This window comes from Panthera onca, chromosome A1 (assembly GCF_046562875.1).
Source record: "Panthera onca isolate mPanOnc1 chromosome A1, mPanOnc1 haplotype 2, whole genome shotgun sequence".
In the NCBI taxonomy this organism is placed as follows: domain Eukaryota; kingdom Metazoa; phylum Chordata; class Mammalia; order Carnivora; family Felidae; genus Panthera; species Panthera onca.
In genome coordinates, this window is record NC_138339.1 from 106,299,383 (window position 1) to 106,314,030 (window position 14,648).

At 36.1% G+C, this 14,648-nt stretch overlaps 1 protein-coding gene across 7 annotated transcripts in view; it reads right to left on the reverse strand.

Annotated features, from left to right (window-relative positions):
- The window catches only part of ERBIN (erbb2 interacting protein), a 127,843-nt gene that overhangs the window by 61,828 nt on the left and 51,367 nt on the right, over positions 1-14,648 (reverse strand). For all 7 annotated transcript variants that reach the window (XM_060635659.3, XM_060635655.3, XM_060635667.3 and 4 more), the window contains one exon: positions 654-732. In XM_060635659.3, the coding sequence (XP_060491642.2) occupies positions 654-732 (79 nt within the window). The remainder of the gene's footprint in view (positions 1-653; positions 733-14,648) is intronic.

Sequence of the window (14,648 nt, forward strand, 5' to 3'; positions counted from 1 at the left end):
TCCTTCATCTACCACAGCAAATGAAGCATCACTGTTCAGAAAAACTCATTAAATACAGTACTATAATACATGAAAGTTGGTTTTAGTGTTCGACTTAGCTATATTAAGCTATGCTCTATTCATCTTTTGTTTCACCATTCCATTTTTGCAAAATTTAACAGTTTTGGTGTCAGGAAAGCGTTCTATTTATAGTCACTACCATCATAAAAGAGTATTTATGACCTCTGGTATACGGTGCAACCAATCACATGGTTTTGTTGTTGTTGTTTTTACCTTCTTGATCTTTCAACTGTCTTTTATTATTTTCGAAAGTTTTAATGTGCTGCACAGCTGATTTGCAAGTGAAGATATTCTTACATTGTGCAAATATCACTGAACAAGGAGACCTGGATTCTAGCCTCGTTTCTGATACAAACTATCTGCGAGACCTGGAACAAAACACCTGCGTTATCTGTTTGGATGTCTAATTTACTTTTGTAAAATATGGGTTTAGAAAAAATACTTAAGAGGTTTCTTTTTAATCTAACATTAAAATTTTGTACAGATTTAAGGCTGATATCAACTAATCATTAAAATATAGAAAGCAATTTTCTACTACTATCTCATAGATGTTTTATTCACAAAAGTAACTTATAACTCAACTGAGAACTTACTTGGAAATAGGGTTTACACTGGCCTCCACAACTGTCAAAACTTTACAATTTTTTATATTTTCTGGAAATTCCTGTATTCCTAGAAAATGAACAGATAATCAATAATCAAATTAAAAGGATCTTTTATAAAAGATAAAATAATAACATAAAATTACCATATACCTTCCAGATTCAAAATTTACCAACTAAGTAGGATCTAGATAAATTGACACCAACATCAATCTAACAGAACTACCTCTACAACGATTTCTCTTTTCTCTTCATCTTTTTTCATGTGCCTCTTTATAACTGTCAATTACTAATTTTACCTGCCTTTTCTTCCTTGAGTTCTTCTGAAAATTAGTTAATACCTTCTCTATTTGATGATGTAAAGGATACAAAATGCAGAACACTTAGCAATCTACCTACTTTTCTGCTGTACAAAGATGCATTACTTTTTTTAATGCTGGGCTCCAAACTAAGGTGGCCCCTAACATATGTATATATGTAAGGACAAAACTGAAAACAAAGCTGAAGACAGAAGAGGTTAAAAAAAAAAATCTATGTTTGATATGACAGCAGATATGCCAGAAGGCAGGTGCTGAGCAAAATTTCTGTAAAATATCATACAAATGTTGTGACAAGCCAAATTACAGTAAGCTTTCTAAGCACTTACACTTATTTTCACAAACTACCTCTGCAAAAATATATTAACAATAATTTGTGAACAATAACCCACAAACTTTAAGTAGCAATGTTGTAATCCAAACTAAAAGAATGTGAAATCTTTTTCAAATATTCCAAAAACTCTGCTTGTAAGATTCATTCCTGTAAAGACACAGTATGATTATTCCACATGGTTGACACTAAAAGATCATTTAAACTTCTTTCAACTTCATCACTGTATCATTCTTTTTTAAAAATTTTTTTTAATGTTTATTTGTTTTGGAGAGAGAGACAGAGTGTGAGCAGGGTAGGAACACAGAGAAAAGGAGGCACAGAATCCGAAGCAAGCTGCAGGCTCTGAGCTGGCAACACAGAGACTGACACAGGGCTCGAACCCATGAACTGTGAGATCGTGACCCGAGCCAAAGTCAGATGCTTAACCAACTGAGCCACCCACACATCCTCGTCACTATATCATTCTAAGTAAGCAAGTTTACCACAGTGCCAAACACAGGATTTCAGGCGATGAAATATGAATGGCACAAAATCACCAACTGGCAAATAGTGCAGTAATAACTGTCCAGTCAAAATTCATATAATATTAGTGGGTAAAATATTGATGAAAAATTGGATATTAATATAGTCTCAAAGTTTCTCCAAAAAAGATACTTACTAATCATAAAAGGAATAGAGCAATTATAGTGAAGAAATCTCACAGGCACCGTCCTAAACTGCTTCAAAGTTAGCATCACTAGTTACCAACATCATCATGTGGCACCTAATCTAAGATGCACTGAGAAGATGCAATATCATTACTCTCATATTCTTGCCAAAAATATGTAACATGAAGTTAATCATAAGCAAACATCAAACAAATCCAACTTTAGGGAAATTCCACTGTGGAACTGGCAACTAACTTTAAAACTATCCAAGTCAAAAAAGACAAAAGGAAGATTGAGAGCTACTCAGGTAAGAGACCCAAGAGTACAACTGGGAGACTGTATCAATGTCAGTATCTATCTTGTTCTAGAATATTACAAAAAGTTACCATTGGGGAAACTAGGTAACAAGTACATAGGATTACTCTATAATTCTTAGAACTGTACATGCATTTACAATTATCTCAATAAAAATTTCAATTAAAGAAATCTGGGCTCAATGATTCCTACAGGAAGGTTTTAGTACCATTGTTTTTATTACAAATTCAATTTCTCTAACAGTCAAAATAATTCATTTTCTCAATTTCAGTTTTAGGAACTTTTACTCTTGCTGAAATTTATAGAGTTCATGTAAATCTCCAAATCAGCAAATATAAGCAATGATGGATATCTTATGATATTAAGGAATTACTGTTAGCTGGGTTTAAGTATGGCAATAGAGTGATTTCATCTTGACACACTTATGTATGAAAAAGGTTATCCACGATTTGCTTTCAAACAATCAGAGATGGCAAAATAGGAGGTATGGATGGAGGTAGAGTAGGAGGTATTTAAGATACTGATAATGCTGAAATTGATAGGTATACAGGCTTATTCTATTATTCTACTTTTGTGAATGCTTGAAATGTTTCACTATAAAAGATTACGACTGCTCAGTTACTAAAAACAGACTCAGACACAAAAGGAGTTCAAAACAGTTACTATTCTTAAAGGGGGAAAAATGGAACATTATCTATTTTTTATTTTTAATCTTTATTTATTCTTGAGAGAGAGAGACAGAGAGTGAGTGGTGGAGGGGCAGAGAGAGAGAGAGGGAGACACAGAATCAGAAGCTGGCTCCAGGCCCCAAGCTGTCAGCACGGAGCCCGACGCGAGGCTTGAACTCATGAACTGCGAGATCATGACCTGAACTAAAGTCAGACGCTTAACCAACCGAACCACGCAGGTGCCCCAAAATGGTACATTATTTAAGAAATAAACAGAAACTTCACAAATGAAAAATATACTATCTAAATGAAAAATCCACAGGACAGGATTAAAAGAAGATTACACAGGGTGCCTGGTTGGCTCAGTCAATTAAGCAGTTAAGCATCTGACTTCAGCTCAGGTCACGATCTCGAGGTTTGTTGGTTCGAGCCCCGTGTCGGGCTCTGTGCTCATAACTTGGAGCCCAGAGCCTGCTTCAGATTCTCATTCTCTCTCTCTCTCTCTCTCTCTCTCTCTCTCTTCTGTCCCCCATCTCCCACCCTCCCTCTCACGCTCTCTCAAAAATAAACATATTTTAAAAAAGAAAAAAAGACTAGACACTGTAGGAGAAAATTTCAGTGAGCCAGAAGTCATGGCAACAAAAATTAGCCAATCTGAAACACGGGAGAAAAAAAAGAATGAAAAAAAAAATCAACAAAACTGAGAATATACAGACAATTTCAAACAGGCTAACATGTATTTATCTATCTTTAGAAGTTTATTTACCAGCCTACCACTAAAAATACATGCTCTTTTTTTGTTTTTGTTAATATATTGTCAAATTGGCTAACATAAAGTGAGCTCTTGGGTTTTGAAGGGAGAACCTTTGCTTTCTCTTTCTTTACTACTTGAATTGGACATGGCAGTTATCAATGTCACCAGATACTTCCAAACTCCTCTCCAGGGTGGCAATGCCAAGTTTCATACCACAGCATCTATACATATTCTATTTTTGTTTTAAAGTTCATTAACTTATTTTTGAGAGAGAGAGAGAGAATACCTGTGCAAGCACAAGAGGGGAGGGGCAGAGAGGAAGAGAGGAAGAGAGAGAAGAACCCAAGCAGGCTCCATGCCACCATCGTGGAGCCTGAAGCGGGGCTCAAACTCACAAACTGCAAGATGATGACCCAAGCCAAAATCAAAAGAGTTGGGTGCTTAACCAAATAAGCCACCCAGGTGCCCCTATTTATACATATTCTTGTTGACATCCATTATTATCTTTAAATGCCAATGTAAGGGGTTGAACCTCACCAGCAATAATATAAATTTAAATTTAAATTAAAGCTAGGTATGTTCTTGATATTTTCTAGTGATACTGAATATACTTTCTAGTATGTACTATGTACTTTCTAGTACTTCTAATGATGCCCAATACCTTTTCATGTGTTTAGTGATCATTTGTTCTTTCTTCTTGAACACCTTGTCTACTACACATTTTTCTACTGGATTATCTTTTCATTATTGACTGTAACCATTCTTTAGAAATATCAGTACAGCAAGTTTTTCTCACACATTGTCATGTGTTTTTATTTACCTATTTTGTCATATTGAAATTTCATTCTCTTACTACTATGCTTCTTATATCTTGAACGAGTTATCTTTTCTATCTCGAAGTCATAAAAATACTCTCCTACATTTTCTGTTAATCGTAACTTGTTTCTTGTACTATTAGCCTTAATTCATTTTGCAATTTATTTTAGCACATACTATGAAGAATACCTTTGTTTGTTCTATTTCTCATATAAAAACATTGTTCCAGATGCACCTGGGTGGCTCAGTCATTTGAGCAACAGACTTTTGGCTTGTGTCACAATTTCGTGGTTCTTGACTTGGAGCCCTGCATTGGGCTCACTGCTGTCAGCAAGGAGCTGAGTCCCCATCCCCCACTCACTCTCTCAAAAATAAACAAACATTCAAAACAAAACATTGTTCTAATGCTTACAAAATAGTTGTTTTCCTTATTCCACTGATTTCTAGAGGCACCTCTGTCATATTCCAAATTCTCTCATGGTTATGTTTCTAGACAATCTTTTCTTTTAGATCCTTCTACTGATCTATTCCATAGTTTTATGCTTTTCTTCCATTTAGATTGTACAGCCCATTTTCTGTAAAGTTCATTTCTAGATATGTGTGATAGATTGATTGCACTGATGGATTTGCTCCCTATCTCACTCTCTACAATGTGGTGTTTCAACTTTTTCCATCAAAATATTAAGTATAATTTCCCTATTCCTGATTCTGGGCTCAGCCATGTGTTCAGCTTTGACAGAGTGAACACAGAGTGAACAGACAGAGTTGACAGAGTGAACAGCTTTAACAGAGTGGATGAAATCAAGGGTTTAAATAAGTTCTGGATAATTTCCACTACCTCTCAGACTCATCTTATTGCTCTGTGAGAACACGGCTGGGATCACTTGGGCTAGCCTGATGGAGGATGAGATCTATGGCAGAGTGATTCCTGTCATCCCAGCATAGGATTTCCAGCATTGCAATTTAAATGGTCCATTTTTTTTAATACTTTTGTTATGTATGCATGTACGTTACATATGTAGGCTTCATGCCCAGCATGGAGCCCAATGTGGGGCTTGAACTCATAACCCCGAGATGAAGACCTGAGCCAAGATCAAGAGTTGGATACTTAACCAACTGAGCCACCCAGGTGCCCCAAACAGTCTTTATCTAGTTTTGTTATCAAAGTATATTTTACCCTTATAGAGTTGTTTACTTTCCCCCATTACCCTAATCTACATGATAGTTTTTTATAAATAAGTGATTATCCAAATTCCATGAAGGTTTAGTCAAACTTGCTCTTAAAAGTAGGCTTGGTGGTTTTTCTGACTACCCAATTTAATACTGTATTCACTGGTCTTTTCAAGTTTTCTGCTTCTTGAGTTGATTCTGGAAATTTATTTTTCATTTCATCTAAGTTTTAAAATTTAGTGGCTTTATACTATTCACTCTTTTTCTTTTGAGTGAAAAGTTACTTTTTAATAAAATGGTAGCAATAGGAATGTGAGAGATGTTGCTTTTGGAGATAATGGGGGACAAGAATTTTCCTTCTTTTTTTTTTTTTAAATTTTTTTTTTTTAACGTTTATTTATTTTTGAGACAGAGAGAGAGAGAGCATGAATGGGGGAGGGTCAGAGAGAGGGAGACACAGAATCTGAAACAGGCTCCGGGCTCTGAGCTGTCAGCACAGGGGCCCGATGCGGGGCTCGAACTCACGGACCGTGAGATCGTGACCTGAGCCGAAGTCGGCGCTCAACCGACTGAGCCACCCAGGCGCCCCTTTGGACAAGAATTTTCTTAATGGCTAAATAAAAACTTAACCCTAATTGAAGTCACAAATTGGAAATACTGATCTACAAAGCATCCCTTTTACCTAGAAATTTAACACCTCAATTATACATTTTAGTGTATGTATACAATGAATTAATAGTATCTGTGTTTCTTCTGTTACTGCTAAGAGGTTTTATTCATGTTGCTTAGATTTTCTATTCAAAACACTTATAACTATTTAGTATATTTTACCTTTTTGCACAACAAACATTTGCTAAATTTGACTTACTACCCATAACATCCCTATTTTTTTACACTAATTTTCTTCCTTCTTTTCTCTCATTCATTTACATACAAAATATGTAAGGAGTACCTGGGTGGTTCAGAGAGTTGGGCGTCCAACTCCTGAATTTTGGCTCAGGTTGATTTTGGCTCAGGTCCTGATCTCACAGTCCTGACATTGAGCCCCGAGTCTGGGCTCTGTACTGAGAATCTTTCTGTCCCTCTCCCTCTGCGCCTCCTGGCTTGAGCTCTCTCTCTCTCTCTCTCTCTCTCTCAAGCAACAACAACAACAAAATATTTAAGGTTACTGAATCATGTTCTTTAGAAGTTAAATTATCAGTCCTTTAAATAATGTGAGACAAATAATTGGTCTCAAGTGGTAATTCTGTTGAGGACACATTAAAAGCACTTTAATAGATTAAAACAGTACCCCTTTGCTAAAATGACTTTATACTTTAAAAAACTTGGGGGTGCCTGGGTGGCTCAGTTGGTTAAGCATCCGACTTTGGCTCAGGTCATGATCTCATGGTTCAGTGCTAAAGTCAGCACAGAGTCCACTTCAGATCCTCGGTCTCCCTCTCTCTCTGCCCCTCCCCAACTTGCAGTGCTAGCTCTTGCTCTTGCTCTCAAAAATAAACAAACATTAAAAAAAAATTGACTATATGCTAACTAACTTGGATGTAAATTTAAAAAATAATATAAAAAATAAAATTTTCAAAAAAAAAAATCGTATGGGGGTGGCAGCAGGGCTTCCAAGGTAGATGCAGTGCTCAGGGGCCAGAAATGGGAGACACGGAAGAAAAGGGCAAAAAAGACAAAGGGTTTGGAATATTATGAAAAAGGTGCAATGAACATCTGTTAAAACAATTCACTCCACAAACATACATTTCATTTCTCTTCTGTAAACACCAAGGAATGCAATTACTGAGTTAATTATATGGCTATTGATGTGGTGAATTATATGAATTCATTTTCAAATACTGAAGTAGCTTTGAATATCTGCAGAGCATCCCACTTGGGGGATACTTTTATTATTCTTATCAAATACTTATTTTTAAAATAAAACATTCCACATTTAGAGGAGTGGCAGGGGAAGGGCATTCCACAGTTTTCATTAGCACCCACTTCATTTGAAAACTTAGCTAAATATCTCATTTCTTTGGCCTTTTTAAGTCCTTAAAGTGTCATGAAATTGTCTATATAAAAGATATTATCCAAGAGCTATAATATTTTTGGTACATGATCAAGTCTACTAAGGAGAAAAAAGACCAATTAATTTGGTATGTTCTACTGATCTAAACTTTTATGTGGAGAAAGAATAATTTCAAGAGTTCTATATTAGATTTCTATAATTTTAATATTTCATGGAAAAGTAATGTTTTTATCATCTTCCACAAATAAACATATATTTTATATTTTTAAAAATTTAAAGTACTTTATTCCATAGCTTGAGGTTTATAAAAAGTAACCAATCCTTATCTATGAAATTAGTAATTCTAAATCATCTTCAGCTTTCAGATACATAGTAATAATTTTTCCATAAACAATTACTTTTGAAATACTTTTGAAATACTTTTCTACTTGTATAAATTGCTAGCATTGTATTTACTATGACTTCAATCCCTACAGGTTCCAAATCTGTATCTCTGGTTCCCTGCCCTCTCCTTAACTTCAAAAAAGAATTTTCAAATGCCTTTTACATACTGCTTAGGTATCTCAAACAAAACATGGGCAACACTGAAATTACCTATACTTTGTATTATTCAGCAAATATGTACCAACTGCACACAGTGTAAGACACTATGCTAAAGACTGTAGATACCATGACAAGGTCCCTTTTCTTGAGAAGCTAAAACTGAGCCAAAAAAAAAAAAAAAAGTTTTCACCCCACCAGTTTACTTCCTTCCTCAGGAGTCTTCCTTCGCAGGATCTTTTGCACCTTTCCTCTCTTTTTCTAGGTCTCTTAATGTTGGGTTGCCCCCCAGGGCTCATTCTTTGGGTGTCTTGTCTTTCACACACAAGGCCTTGGCTACTATTTCTAATCTCCAGCTGTATATACCATGTCTGTGCTGACAACTCCCATATATGAAGAGCTAGCACAGTTCCCTCTTGACTGAGAACTCCTGACCCCTGTGAATAACTAGGTATCTTAATTCAAATAAAACGTGTCCGAAAATGACCTGATTTTTTCCACTAAAAACTGCAACTCCCACAGATGACCCCTTTTCGACTGTCAGCACCTCTATCCTTCCACTTGCATAGATCAATACCACTGAGGTCATCTTCACCTCTTATCTTGGGTTCCACATGCAATCCATCTTAAAATCTTGTCGACTCAACCTTCAAAACATCTAGAGTCTGTCCACATTTCACTGCTTCTATCACTATCATCAGAGATAACATCCCAACTGGTTACTTTTCACCCTTGTACCCACAATGTTTCCACACATGACCAGCATAAATCTTTAAAATACAAATCAGATCATGCTCTGATTGATCTGCTCAAAGCTTTCCAAATGATTCCATATCACTGAGAGTAAATGTCAAAGAACATACTATTACCTACAAGGCTCTCACTCTCTGATCACTACTCTTCTCGCTCTCCCATCTTGCTTACTATCTTTTAGCTACCCTGGCCTTCTGTTTCCCATACATATTATGGACACTTGCACCTTACAAACTTTACACTGGCTGTTCCCTTTCTGGTACTTCTTACCTTACATACCTACATGGCTAACTTCTCAGGTCCTTGCTCATGTCACTGTCTCAAGGAGGCCTACTCTCAAAGCTTATGTTAGCCAGTCTTCAAAGATGGCTCATTTTATCTTTAAAGTATGCAGAACCTGAATTTTATCATGAGTTACTTCTTAATTCTCTAACAATTTCAAATATCTGTTCCTTTTTCATTTCCAGTTGAATACTGCTCCTTCTTTGTCATATACCCTTTTTATAAGAATTTGACTCTGTTGCTCAAACTTAGTAAATGGAAAACACTAGATTAGATGTTACAAAATGTGGCTGTCCTCTTTATCTTACTATTGCTTGGTTACAGAAGAACTCTTTCTCTACTGCTGGGACAGAGCATATACCTCCTGACATCTAGGAGCTGGCCTGGTACTATGAGCTAGTCCTGTGTCTTACTATGAACCATCTACTTGGCATTCAAAGAGAGGTCTTGGTATTCTCTTGTTAAACTAATTTCAAAGAGTATCAACATCAGACCAGGCCACTCTATGACCATGAAAGATCAAGACAACAGCAAATTTGTACAGTTAACCTTCAAACAACATGGGTTTGAATGGCGCAGGTCCACTTATACAAGGATGTTTCTTACAGTACTGTAAATGTGTTTTCTCTTATGACTTTCTTAATAACATTTTTTCACTAACTTTATTGTAATAATACATTATATAAGACATATACAAAATATGTTGTATGTTATGTTTATTATACATACATAATATATGTTAGGGATAAGGCTTCTTGTCAGTAGTAGACTACTAGCATAGTTAAGTTTGAGGGGAACCAAAAGTTATACACAGATTTTCAACAGTGTACGGGGTTGGTGCTCCTAACTCCTACATCGTTCAAGGGTCAACCATCATCATGTCTGAACAAACACAATCAAATGTAATTACATCTGAACAAATATGAACATTGTCCAAAACACAAAATATCAAACAACCCCTTCTCCCAACTGTTGAGTGACTGCTGTTTCTTTACCAATTACAATTTTAGCCTTGCTGTAATATGCCCTCCCTAACAGGTAAATTTATTCTAATTCCCAATTATAGAGCTACCTCTACTTCTTGACAGCATTGTGTCCAGAGTAAAACCTCATATTCTAAACCCTCCCCCAAATCACCAAAGAAAAGCTCAAATCCTGTAATAAGTCTTTATTTTTAATACCTTGAGACACCACTTAGATTCCCACAGTATGGGTTTTTACTCACTGCATCAAGTAAGAAACCCAAACTGTTCAACCACAGGTGAGTTTCTGGTGATCTCTGCTGAAAGGGCATCAATATTCCAATGTCCTAATTACAGAATATAAGTTAATAGTGGCTCCTTAATGTTCCTGCACTTGAAATGCTATGGTAATAAATAGCACAGAATATAATAGGGAGTTCCATTCAAAACAGTCAAAACCAGGAACTGCAAACTCAAATAATTATACGATCAAGGGATAATAGATGTATGATTTGACAAGGTATATAACATGAGTGATAAGGCCCATGGTAAGGCACAGTGAGTGCACCCCCAGTTACAGTCTACATCATTAACATACTTGGCAATGACAAGTGATCACTGGTCTAAATATTTTTAAGTTCCAGGTTAGTTTAACACATGGTTTTTCTTCTTTTTTTTATCTTAAAATGACTTCCCAAGACATCGGTAATTTTCCTCATCATCAATTTAACTTCTCTGAACTTAAAGTGAAGAACCTTTGCCAGCAGTTGGTCCCCAATCATATTTTCTCAGGTTCAATGAACTGCTTTCTGTTTTCACCATGAACTTTCAATTCATTCTTCCTGGGCTTTTGGACTCAATTAAAAAGAAAGGCCTTATTTAACCTCTCTAGCATTCCCGTATCAGAAAGATCTGAACTACTCTTTCTGGTTTCTCTGGTTTTCTTACAATTTTCTGGCTTTCTATTCCATGTGCTCAAACAGATGAATTAACAAGTAGGCAGTCTTCATTTCTTTTATCTCCCCTTCCCAACCAGCATCCCCAATCAATTACTCTGGCAGAATATTTTAATCATCATCACCATTAGTCTTCTCAAGAAGGAAAGGCCATTTGAACACAAGAGATAAGAACTTCTCGAACACTAGTTGCTATTTGCAATGACTTGGGATAGCAGCTTGGTGAGCTTTTTCTTTCTTTAAAAAGCTAACAATAAACCAAAACTTTAGTCATAAAAGGAAGATTCACAAAGTCATATGACTTTACTCATAAAAAGAACACTCACAAGATGATGGAATTGTATAAAACAGGTTTTCAATATAAGCAGCAAGAAACGGCTGAAAAAAAGAAAGGGGGGGGGGGGGTGCCTGGGTGGCTCACTTGGTTGAACATCCAATTTCAGCTTAGGTCATGATCTAGCAGTTTGTGGGATCAGGCCCCATGTCAGGCTCTGCACTGACAGCGTGGAGCCTGCATGGGATTCTCTCTTGTTCTCTCTGTCCCTCCCTGTTTCTCTCAAAATAAATAAATAAACATTAAGAGAGAGAGAGAGAGAGAGAGAGAGAGAGAGAGAGGGAGAGAGAGAGAGAGAGGGAGAGAGAAAGACTACAGTCCAATGGGTTGCCATAACTCAAACACATTACTTTTAAAAGTTGCACAAAAGTCTAAAACACTGATTTAAGGGGCACCTGGGTGGCCCAGTCCATTAAGTGTCCAACTTTGGCTCATGTCATGATCCCACCGTTTGTGAGTTCGAGCCCTGCATTGGGCTCTGTGCTGACAGCTCAGAGCCTGGAGCTTCTTCAGATTCTGTGTCTCCCTCTCGTCCTGACCCTCCCCCACTCATGATCTGTCTCTCTCTCTCAAAAATAAATAATAAAAAAACATTTAAAAATAACATAAAATAAAACAGGATTAAATTAAATTAAATTATATTAAGTTAAATTAAATATTGATTTAAGGACTCTGCAGGACCATAATCACACCATTCTCAATTCAGAGTAATAAACCTGGGGTTAATGCATTTTCAGGAGGTATATGTTCATTACTGAGCCAAGTAATATTTTCTTTTTAATTTTTTTAACATTTAATTTTGAGAGAGAGAGCAGGGGAGGGGCAGAGAGAGAGGGAGACACAGAATCCAAGCAGGCTCAGGCTCTGTGCTGATAGCTCAGCATGATAGCTCAGCACGTGGGGCTTGAGCCCAGAGACCACAAGGGCATGATCTGAGCCTAAGTCGGACGCTTAACCAACTGAGTCACACAGGCGCCCCAAGCCAACTATATTTTCATACCATGACTGTGGCATCAATTTACCAGCCTTTCCCAGGTGCATACAATTGTATTAGTAATACTCAGGTCTCTTTCCTTATACCTTAACATCTCCCATTTAAAAAGATCAAAAAGTAGAAAACATAGCCCTTTAGAATGGAGGTTACATTTAATGACTTCTACTGTCACAATTCTATAATACTATGGAGCTGACTTAACTATCAGCATATGGAGAGCTACAAAGGCAATGGATTAAGTTCATTTACTTTGAAATTTATCAGGCAATACTTGTCATTCTACTAAGCACCAGGAATTGAAACTAATTTCAAACTGCCCTTAAAGAGAAGTTTCAAGCTGAGAAAATCTATTTAACCTAAATATAACCATGATGGGAAAAGTCACACAAATTAAAAACCAACTGACCTAAACTCTTCAAAATGGCAACGTCATGAAAAACACAAAAACATGGGCAAACTATTCCTGATTTTAAAAGATCAAAGAGACACAACTGAACGCTATGTGATCTTTAACTTTGGAGGTGGGGGAGGAAATAGCTAAAAGGGGCATTTTTAGGCAAGAGGGAAAATGTAATGTCAAATTTCTTGGAAGTGATAATGATATTATGGTTATATGTAAGGATTTCCAAGTTGTTGACAAATGCTACTTCCAGTATTTAATGGTAAAGTTCATGTCTGCAACCTAAAATGTTAAGTAAGTTTACTAAAAAGAAATTTTATATAAGCAACAATATATCTTTTCCTTGAACATTAAATTCAAAAATTCATATTTTTAAAAAAGAAAGAAAGCAAATATGGCAAAATGCTAATGGTGGGTGAAACCATGAGCGTTCTGTCAATTCTTACGTAGGCTTTTATTTTGACTACGAAATTTTTGAAATAAATTGAAGAAAAACAGGATATAAATGAATCCAATCTAAAGGAAAAATTCTAAATTTTTATTTAAAACACATTTTTTCGAGGCACCTGGGTGACTCAGCCAGTTGAGTGTCTGACTTCGGCTCAGGTCATGATCTCACAGATGGTGAGTTTGAGGTCTGCGTCAGGCTCTGTGCTGACAGCTCAGAGCCTGGAGCCTGCTTCGGATTCTGTGTCTCCCTCTCTCTCTGCCCCTAACCCACTCACATCCTGTCTCTGTCTCTCTCAAAAATAAATAAACATTTAAAAAAAATTTTTTTTTTTAAAACACAGATTTTTTTTCATATAACAGAAAAATTTAACCATAAAGTTAAATGATTCAATAACAATCTTAAAAATTAAAACTTTTTTATGTGGATCATGAGAAACTTAACAGAAACCCATGGGGGAGGGGAAGGAAAAAAAAGAGAGGTTAGAGTGGGAGAGAGCCAAAGCATAAGAGACTCTTAAAAACTGAGAACTGAGGGTTGATGGGGGAGGGTGGGAGGGAGGGGAGGGTGGGTGATGGGTATTGAAGAGGGCATTTTTGGGGATGAGCACTGTGTGTTGTATGGAAACCAATTTGACAATAAATTTCATTAAAAAAAATTAAATAAAAAAATTAAAACTTTTAAACTTAAAATTTATTGGCTATTGACAATTGAAACCCAGTAGAGCACTAACCACTGTAACCTGAACCTGAATCTAGAGTGCATATGGACACATTATACCTCCTTAAAAAGGATTTAATCCTTAAAAAGGTATAGATTTGATGATTTTCCTACAAAATATACAATTATTTGATATGGAATGCCCACAACTAAGATAATTAGGGCTTAGCAAATCAAGGCATGCAGTAAATGTATTTATTAACTTTTAAGTATTTTTTTTATGGCAATGGGTAGACACCATCGTTAATTAATTCCAAGTTAACTGTTAATTGTGAAAAGAGGATGAACTTTTTAATCGGTCCTAATGTGGTTTTCATAATGAGTCCTAAAACGTGGAATTGATATGTTGGAAAGATTACTCCTGGATATTCATATCATCAAGACAAAAAGTAACTCTGCAACCAAGAGCTATGGAATAGGATTGCTAGGCATTTACTGGTGCTACTGCACTAACTTTTGGACCTCGTTTATAAAGATTTTCTCCAAATGTTACAAAGAATTATATGAATATGACTTGGTATTTAGTGTTTGTTGAAGTCTTATCTTTTGACAGACCATTTAA